Source organism: Eurypyga helias, unplaced genomic scaffold (genome assembly GCF_000690775.1).
Source record: "Eurypyga helias isolate BGI_N326 unplaced genomic scaffold, ASM69077v1 scaffold33771, whole genome shotgun sequence".
Classification (NCBI taxonomy): domain Eukaryota; kingdom Metazoa; phylum Chordata; class Aves; order Eurypygiformes; family Eurypygidae; genus Eurypyga; species Eurypyga helias.
Genome location: NW_010233419.1, coordinates 23,096 through 33,142, shown reverse-complemented (window position 1 = coordinate 33,142; position 10,047 = coordinate 23,096). Strand labels below are relative to the sequence as shown.

Genomic DNA, 10,047 nt, shown 5'->3' with positions numbered 1-10,047 from the left:
AGAGGAAGCACAATGGGGAGTTCTTGAGGGCTCGTGAAGGCAGGGGTGTTTCTGTGCTTTGCTTAGCTCATCCTTCACGAAGACGTTTCTAAATTGAATGTGCTTCACAATCAGCCTGTCCCTGTAGTGTCTGTTGGGTAGGGGGGTGCTGTGTGTCCATCCAAGCCCCTTGTCACTCCTGACTTCAAAAAGTTTCAGATCTTTGTGAGTTTTAGGTGTACGATAATGGTACTTGTCTGAGACACTTGAGGTTGATGGAACAAACTGGTTCTGTTGTGTGTTTGGGATCAGAAGACAGTGTCTCAGGACTTCTGGGGGCTCTGAAAGCTTTTGGGATTTTAGCATCTGTTTTGGCTACACAAAAGGCCTACACTACTTTCTTCCTATGGGTGGGTCTTGCTTCAGTTCAGTAACAGTGAAATTCATCTCTGGCTTAGTTTACTTGCCTGGTGATGCTGTCAGGCCTAAAAGAAGGAGCACGATCAATCTTTTGAAGGGAAAGTGTCCCAAAGTTTGTCAGGATTTCTGTGCATGTACACTTGAAAAGCTAAGCAATGCTATTTAAGACCTTTGGCCAGGAAGCCATGAATCTCTGAAGATAAGTGAGGAAACGTGCTGGAGTTGCAGTGAACATTCACAGCTGCCAGAGACCTGTCGTGCAATCGTCATCTGGAATCTGACTGTTGTCTTCAGCGTCCTTAAGTATAAAGTCTTTTCCAGACTGATAAATCAAAGATAAAATTTGAGCATCTTGCTTGCTAAAAGTTCACCCCGAGGAGAGTATGCATGCAGTTACAGGAGCCGTGGAGGTAGGGGACAGGGAGAGGCAAGAGATGGAGGGTGCCTGACTCTGCTTGCTGTGGTCGTTAACGTAGTCATTGGCTGATACTGATAGGCTTTTTTTTTTTTCTTTTTGGATCTACTGGTGTCCCATATGTACCCATACCTTTGTTTGAGGACTACATTATTTTGTTCTGGTTCTACTAGGCAAAGTGGACTGTTGTGTCACATAATAGTGGTTTTATTTTTTCCCCCGTTTGCATCTCCAAAACAGGAAAATAAAAAGGATGAGTTTTGTTTGTGTTCTGGGGTAGACATAGTGATGGCAATATATTGTTTTTTTCCCCTGTACTTTTTAATTGCCACAGCTTGTCTAATGTTATTTTAAATCAAATACACTGTTAAAGGAAATGCTCTTGAGATTCTCTTCCATTAAGCTAGCCTAAATCACTTCCTTGCAAGTCTCTCCATTTTCAAGGCCAAAGGCTTCTTTAGTTTTGGTGGCTTGTCTGTGTGTTGTTTTTTTTTTTTTTTTTTAAGAATTGGTCTCCCTGTGTTCCTTATGGACTACAGGGAAATTATCTGCTATAATGCTTTTTAATTTCTCTTAGGCTTGAATCTTTCACGTGTAGAAATATGAGACTGGGTTCCAAGACCTTGTATTTTAGGAAAGTTGATTAAAACAAATAAATATTTGCTAATCTAGGAAAAGTTTTCTTTAAAGAAAAAAAAGCCCAACAGCAACAAAAATCAAGCAAACAACAAAAGACAGTCCCCCACCTTAATAACTTACTCTTCTCAGCAGATGAAGGGGCACGGATAGTTTACAACTGTGTAACCATCTGGTATTCTATGTTGTGTTACATACTCCCCAACAACTGTTAGTTATTTCAAAATAATTAATCTTGCAGTATATCGATACAGATATTACCACATTTTGTCTCCTCACACAGAAACTGACTCTGTGCTGACTGAATGATAACTGAGTTGGGTTCTGTCTAAAATTGTGGGAATGCTCTGGATGGCTTTTTTGTTAGTGTTAAAAGCTGAGATTTCTCGTACTCCAGGTAAATGAAAGCTTCAGCAAGTTCTGGCAAAATCTATGCTCTCTCCTGCTTTATCAGACACTGCTGCAGTGGTTAGTGTGGTTGTTAGGGGTTTTAAGAGGCTGACAGATGTCTGTCAGTTCTGTTAAAAAAAGAATAAAGTTTTGCTTTGTTAAAGGAGAATAAAGATGCAGCTTAAAAATCTTCTACTGCCTTGGATTTAGGGAGCAATCTGCCAAAGATTCCAAATTCTTTCATCATTGGAGTGCCCATAGCAGTCAGATCTCATCAGCACAAATATTAAACAAACCAGGTTAGAAGAGCTTTTACTTTCTTCAGGGTACACAGTTATGACTCAGTGCCTCTGAGTAGTGCGTAGGATGTTCTAACCACATTCCCTAGGCTGTGTTTTTGTTTACCCAGAGGTCTGTCATATTTGTTTCTCTGAAGTATTTTTTTGCATTGTCTGATTTCCTCTAGGTCACTCCACTCTATGAGGAGTGGACCACGATTGATTGGTACCAGTTTTTCTGCTTATGGGAGAAGCTGCCCGCCTCAATGAAACGTGTGGCTGAGCTGGTGGGGATTGAAGAAGGCTTTCTGGCTCGCTCTGTAAAGGGCAAGATCTTAGCTAAAACAGAGAAGCAGCACAGGCAAATGGCCGTCCACAAAAGGTAGCCATGCGTGGGTGTGAATGGGCAAAGACTAGAGGCTGTAACGTGCGGGGCGGACAGGCCCTGTGTTCAGGAGCTGTCTGTCTCTCTTGCTGAGGGAGCTGGTAGCTCAGAGAACCTGGCCCTGGTGTGCTCTGACCTGAGAACACTGCTGGCACAAGATGCTCGTGCTGGTGTTTTTGGTGGTTTTGGAAGCTACCTTCTCTGTTGGTTTTGTGTGCTCTGCTCTCATACCGTTCTGTCCCGTGGTATCACAGTGCATTTTGCCACGTACACTAACACGCCCTGGGTGATGATTTCATTGCCATGTGTCCTTTTTACAGGTTTTTCACCAGTCTCGCCCTCCTGGATTTAATCAGTGAGGTTCCCTTATGGGATATGACCAAGAAATATGGCTGTAGTCGTGGCCAACTTCAATCCTTGCAACAATCTGCTGCCACTTATGCAGGTGAGTTGGCTGGGCAAAACACCGCAGGAGCCTGAGGCTAGTCTGTTTTCGTTCATTCCAGATACGGGGGTAAGGTAGCCACAGCGTGGTACCGACAACAATCAGTCTTGTAAAACCACTTCCAGCATTATAGATTAAGCTGTGGCTGCCCCTGCTTTGAGATGGAACCACAGCGTGCGCTGTGGGAAGGGGGCCAGCTGAGTGGAATCAAGCAGTGCTGTAGCATGCTGAGGTCTCTGGAAATCATCTCTGCGCTGCACAGGAATGTAGTTTGTTCAATACCAAGTGTGAAAATTAAGTACAAGTCCATTCTGAAGCTTTGATCTATGAGGAATTTTTTTCCTTTCAGCAGGGGGAAGGTCTGGGGTCTCTAAGACTTAGCATGACTTTCTCCTGGTTGCAAAGTTAGTTGGCCAGAAAATCTAAGTTTATGGTTTTCAAAACAGAGTGAGTAGTTTCTGGGTCATTTATCACCAGATAACAAGAGGTCTGATAGCTGCCACCTTTAACTTAGCTTCCTGAAGAGGGCTGTGTAGGAGCAGAAGTAACAGCCCACCGTATGACTGAGGTATTTTTTATCCTATTACCAAAGTCCCCCATTACTCCGTAAGTGGATCTTCAATTTTTGAGGCAGTTTTAGCTCAACTCGCGACACTCTACGTGTGGGTTGCACCATGAGTCAAAGCTCCAAAATGAAAAGGTCACGACAACTGATGCAGAGTAGTTTAAATTAATTCTGGTAGTATAAATAATTTTTTTTTTGTAGCGGTTTCGTAATTCTCTATTCCCAGGGTTAATAATTTTCAAAAAAGTAATTTGGGAAGTAAAATGAGCTGTTGACATGACACAGTTAAGAGATATGATGAGAGTTGTATTCTGTAATCACTGTAAAAATAGTGAGGGATGCCGTGTCTTTCGGTTATTTTCCTGTCCTGTAGGTGCAATCTGTGAGTAGGACGCTGCCTTGTCCCTGCTGTTTTCCTCCTCCCGCGGGTGGGGGACTGCAGTTGGTACCCTTTATCGTAGACTTTGCTACCTCATATGATGCTCTTAGCACAGTAACTGAAGTCCTGCAGGCCGAGCTCTGCTTCTATGGACATCGGTGCTGACTTGCCTCAAAGAGCTGGGGCTTCTCCGATTGCTTCTGGCTGCCGCTTTTTCTGTCTTCTTTTCCACGGCGTGTTTGCTTCACAGGAATCCTGTCACAGGACACTCACGTGCTTCACCCTTTTCAAGAGTAGCGTCTTTCTGTGTCACTCAGAATTTCCACCTCACTGATAAACTACTTAATTCTAGATTAATTAGATGTTGTGAGACCAGCTCCTAGTCACGGTTATAATAAACCTGAGTTAGTTTCTGTAAGTAATGGGGAGGTGGGAAATGTGAAGTGGATGTCGGCTCAGGTGGGAGCGGGGGAATGAATCCAGCTTGGCAGGACTGGGGCTGGAGATAAGACATTGTTGTGACTTCTGTGTTCCAGGCATGGTAACGGTTTTCTGTAATCGCCTGGGCTGGCACAACATGGAGCTGTTGCTCTCTCAGTTCCAGAGCCGCCTCACTTTTGGGGTTCATCGGGAGCTTTGTGACCTGGTACGAGTGTCTCTGCTGAATGCACAGCGTGCGAGGACACTTTACAACGCTGGCTTTGTCACAGTGGCTGATCTTGCTAAAGCCAGTCCTGATGGTGTGGCAACTGCTCTGAAGAATGCGGTACCGTTCAAGAGGTGAGAAATCAGTAAGCAAAGGAGTTTGTAAGGTGAAGGGTTACAAGATGAAACCGGTAATTAAATGTGGCAATCTCTTGGGACTTGGTGCCAAACATTGGTTAGAAATAACTTGCAGTTCTCTGCGATCACAGTCATTCCATGATTATTTTGGAAGGAACAGAAGCGTCTTTTATTTGCAGCAGAAGAGCGTGAGACCTACATTTTCTTCTTGTTCCTCTTTTCACTGCGCTGCTTGGTTCTGGGTGAATTGATGCTTTCTGGAGACATTTTGCTACCTCTAAAAGGCAGCTCCACTATGTGATCAAATGAGGTGCTGCTTTATTACTGTATATCATTTGGGATTCTCTTGGGATTTTCGTGTTAGTGCAATGACAAGCTTCCTTGATCAAGTGCACGTTGGACTGTGCTGTGACACCTGTCTGGTTCATAGTCCTGAAGTTGCCTTTCTTTGGAAAACAGTAAATGGAGGAGGGTTGATTCAGGCCTGGATCTTGCCCTGGTAGGGAGTTGGGACTCATCTGGGGTACATGTTTGGACACAGAAAAGCTGGGAATGCTTCTGGGGTATGCAGCTAGTAATAGCTTTCATCGAGATCACTTCACATACGGAAAAATGAAATAGTTGTTTCCTATTATGTGCATTGTATTTTGGATATAGTGCTTCTGTGAAGCTGGGAAGCAGAGTGGAGTGGAAGTTGAGCAGAATAGTGCCAGCTCCTTGTGTTGTTTGTTCTTTTCTGCATGAATACTTACATCTGTCTGTTACCCTTCCTGTAGTGTTCGTAGGGCTGTGGATGAAGATGAAGAATCAGCAGAGGAACGTCGGGCTGTGCGCAGCATCTGGATGGCTGGAATGAAAGGCTTAACCGAAAGTGAAGCAGCTTCCCTTATTGTGGAGGAAGCCAGGGTACTTCTCCGGCAGGATTTGGCACTGATGGGAGTGCAGTGGAACCCAGAGTCTTTTCTCGAGTCTGATACGTCCTCTGTGATCAGCAGTGAGTCAGAACTGGAAGACAGACTACATAGATCAAATGGAGAGCAGTCTTCTGAGTCTTCCATGGTGTTAAACAAAAAAGGGTGCAGAGTTCAGCATTGTAATGGCCTTGGTTCTCAGACTGGAAGCTTATCTAATATTAAAAAGAGATGTAAAAGGCGACTGAGCGGTAGTACAGAAAACTCCAGACTGGGGAGTGAAGTCTCAGCTGGGAGACAGGCTCGAGCAGAGCAAGGCAACAATGATATTGTGCACAGTGCTAGAAAACGGCCAAATATGTGCAGAGGTAATGAAAACGTAGAAGAAATTTCTCTGGTCAAAACCAAGATGGAGTCCAGGAAAGTAATTCCAGAACTCCCTACTGAACGAGGAAAAACGCCAACACTGAGAACAAAGTCTTCAGCCTCTAGATTGATAAAAAGTACGGACACGCATTTAAACCGGAGCAGGAACAAAAATCCTGTGTCAAAACTGCAGAGGTCACTCCTTGAAGAATCAAATATGCTTAGCATAGACCTACAAAAGCCGCCTGCTTTCCACTCCCCCATCTCTAAAGACAACTTTTTTTCAGACCAATATAACAAGGGTTTTATGGAAACAGGGTCTGTAACTCATAAAGTCTTGAATTTTGCACAGATGGGGGAAATTAATCTTGAGAGGAAAGATAAAAGGGAAGGATCATTTACAGAGCCTTCCACCACTAATGAGGGCATGCCTAAGGGGAGAGCCTGTTTGCAGGCACCTCCTACGTTGCAGGGAACTCCACACGTCAACCTGGAGACACGTAATGTTGTAGAGAGTCTGGTGATGCCTGCTGGTGCTAGGACACAGAGACAGGAAACTACTGATGGTAAGCAGAATAAAATGAATAACGTGCAAACAGATGGAAGCTGTGCCGAGGTGATGCTTGGTAAGCAGCAGACGGCTTTAGATGCCGATCGCCGTAACGTAACTGCTAGCCGCTCTGGAAATGGACGTGTCTGTAACAGCAGCAGGATACGGAAACCTGCGCATCTTTGTCCTGGTGAGGATAAATCCTGCGATGTCCAGATTCAGAATGGTGGCGAAAATGAGAGTGAAAAGCCCAATGGAATATTGTTAGAAGCTGGAGCACTGCAGAAAGCCAACAGTCATCCTAAGGGTTTTCTGAAAGACTCTCTAGGACAATCCAGAGGTGTTTGCGATGCAGCTGATGTTCAGAACGGTCCAACCTCTGTTCTGTTTTCTGACTCTAGAGACTTTGAAGACAGCTTCCAGCTGGATACTCAAACAGAGATGATGATAAAACAGGAGGGAGCAGCTGGAATCACAGGACATCAGGGAATACAAGGTTCAGAGCTGGCGGTGATACCACAGCAGGAAATCTCCAAGAGACTAAGCACTTCACAGACTGAGAATGCTACTCATGAAAGGCTGGCTGCAACAGTTAGGAAATTGGGCTTATCAAGCCTTATCACAACAAATAGCATTACAAAAAACACAGCTCAGCACTGCAGTAGTAAAGTTTTGGAGTCTGGAGACCTTAATTTACAGCCCATAATGAAGGAAATAGAATCTGCACCTTGCATTAAAGAAAGTGATTTCTCAGTGACCGACTCCCAGTTACACAGTTTTCTACAACATTACCAGACTCAAAATTCAGTGAAAGAGGAGGCTGCACCTAAAGACCTTAATAAAGCAACCTCTCCTGTTGGTAGGGAGCACATTGTACAAGTAGAATGCCACCCTGTCCCTGAAACAAGCCTAAATATGAGTGATAGCTTGCTGTTTGATGATAGCTTCAGCAATGTCAGTGACCTTTCAGCTGCTCACGTTATGGAAGCTGACAGAAAGGAACCTGTGGAGAAGCAAGGGGCTTTGCTTTCTCCAGAAGGTCTTTTGCAGAACCTAAGGCCTGTTCAGAACAGGCTTGATGTCACTGGCAATCAGAAAGAGCGTGAAGACCCTGCGCAGTGTAATAATATGTCTCTAGCATTCTCTGATCTAATAGCTGAAGTTTTAGATCATGCAAACTCCCCATCTTTTCTGGAAGATCTTCCTTCTACGCTTCACAGTCAGTCAGGATTAAGGAACCCCGTGATTTGTAACAATGACCCCAGACCAAAGGGCTTAGCAGGGTTTCAAGGTGAAAAGCTCCAGAGAAGCCAGCAAGCTTTAGACAAGAAAACCCATCCAGCGATGTGGACTGACCACTCCTTTGAGCTAAGCCCAGGATTGCAGGATGTATTGGACAAATGGCCTAGTCCCTCGGGCACTGAGCCAGTCTCAGTAAGGTCCTGTTTGAAAGACAAGTTAGTTGCTCCTATTGCTAATCGAGAGCCAGATGCAGTTTTTGAATCCGACCGTTGTCAGCCAGAGCCTTTGCCCACTTGCCAGGATTTAAAAAGCTGTTTCAAGGTTAAAGAAAACAAACCAGAAGAGTTGGATCTTCAGAAAACAGACGGCCTAACACTTCCGCTCCAGGGGAGCAGCAGAACATCCTGCCCTCCACCAGATAGTAATAACACGTTTATTCCTCCAACACCCCCTGAAGAGCTTTTTCCAAAGAGCTCTGCTTCTCTCTCTGTGAAGTCTGCAAGGAGGAGCCCAGCTGCCTGCAGGAATGAAGGGCTGCTGACTCGGCCGCAGCAGAATAACGAGGGTGATGCAGAGCAGCAGGCCAAACCACTCCGGGTCAATCTTGGCACCGTAGACACAGCTGAGACCGATGAGAGGAAGGATGATTGCACTATAGAGCAAGGCTTTTCGCTGCAGCTATCTCAGGATGTCTTTCCACCTGTTCCCTCAAGTGCTGAAGGTTTCACTATTATTGATGTAGCAAGCGACAAAGTACTTTTCCAGACTTTTGTGGCAGAGTGGAAGGAGAAAAGCAGATTCTCCATCGCGGTGGCGTGCGAAAGAACAAAATGTCTTTCATCTCCCAGATCAACGATTGGTGGCAAATTCAAAAAAGGTCAGTCCTGTGATCCAGCATGTTACTTTGTCAACAGCAGGGTGGCATCTTCAGCTTAAAGCGGGAGCGGAAAAGGAAAGGGTTTGCAAACAAGGAGGAAAATCACTGATATTAATTACGTCTTGTCAGTTGCAGTAAAGCAAAGGAGCTGAGTGCTAGTAGAGAATGGAGAATTGGTGTCAAGCGTTTCATAGGTGGGTCTTTGGTGATGGGAACAAAGTGCTAGCAGCTTGTTTTGTATTTGAGAGCACCTAAATATTCTTAACGTCTCATTGTTTATCTGATTTTGAAATGGATCTGAGTTGTGCAGTCCCTGTATCATGGATCTTTCCTTGTCTAAGTGTTAGTGTATTTTAAAATGAAGGATATATTTAAGAGTAAACTACAACGTCTCCACTGAGCAGTGTTACTTGCAGTTACTTGCCTCTGAACCAAGAACTAAGCATTTTCAAGTCTGCAAAAAGTAAACTTAGTTCAATATATGTACAAAATTCAGACCAGTCTATGGATTGTTGCAATATTGTTTCATATTTTTCCCACAGAAGTATTCACATGCTGCACTTTGCTGCTGTGTACACATACTCTTCCTTTAAAATAACACGATTAAGCGGAATTAGATTCTTTGCTGTCATGTTGCCATAACAAAATTTCTTAACTATCAAAATCTATTTTTGACAGAGGAATGTGAAATGTTTTTCAGAGTGAAAGAGGGAATAGATTTCTGTCTCAGCTCTTGAAGAGATTGCTAGGAAAGGCCAGAGTTTTGCAGGGATGCTCTATGGGTGCTTGTTTCTGTTTGGAGAAAGTTTTGCTGTTCTGAACATGTTTTGGGGGTATTTTTTGTTGTTTGTGTTTCTTTTGAAAAAAAAACCCAAACAGATTTTTCTCCCTATAGATAAAATGAAGGTACATGTTCACTTTTGAGAAATTTAGGCTTGACTATATGGATTTACATTTTCAGGATCCAAACTCTTCTGTATTTGCGTATGCCATTTTAGGATTGTAACTTAAAAACTGTTTCTTTAGTAAGTTCTCCCCAGTGGATGCAAGTTAAAGATGACGGATTTCCTGTCCAAGGCTGTGAAGACATCTTGGTAGTTGGACTGGCAGTATGTTGGGGTGGAAAAGATGCCTACTATATCTCTTTGCAGCAGATACAAGACCAGACTGGTAAGTGAGCTCACAGGCTCACTGCTGTCTTCCTTCTTGGGAGCATTTTGAATGTCTCAAACCCAGCTCAGTTGTGTGATGGAGTTACTTAGCCATTCAGCAGTCTTAAGTGTCAAACACCCTTAACACAATGCTGTGCATACATCTCTGCTGCTGTATAACAAGGACAGGTAATTGGCCTAAGTGCTGGGCTGCTAAGCATGACTAGAATCATAGAATCACAGAATGGTTTGGGTTGGAAGGGACCTTAAAGACC

At 44.0% G+C, this 10,047-nt stretch overlaps 1 protein-coding gene across 1 annotated transcript in view; it reads left to right on the top strand.

The window, feature by feature from the left end:
* POLQ (polymerase (DNA directed), theta) overlaps window positions 1-10,047 on the top strand; it is a gene marked incomplete at its 5' end in the record, with an annotated part of 30,288 nt that overhangs the window by 1,272 nt on the left and 18,969 nt on the right. The window contains 6 exons of the mRNA XM_010161733.1: window positions 2,307-2,500; window positions 2,824-2,948; window positions 4,429-4,672; window positions 5,452-8,065; window positions 8,132-8,621; window positions 9,648-9,791. Of these exons, the coding sequence (XP_010160035.1) occupies window positions 2,307-2,500; window positions 2,824-2,948; window positions 4,429-4,672; window positions 5,452-8,065; window positions 8,132-8,621; window positions 9,648-9,791 (3,811 nt within the window). The remainder of the gene's footprint in view (window positions 1-2,306; window positions 2,501-2,823; window positions 2,949-4,428; window positions 4,673-5,451; window positions 8,066-8,131; window positions 8,622-9,647; window positions 9,792-10,047) is intronic.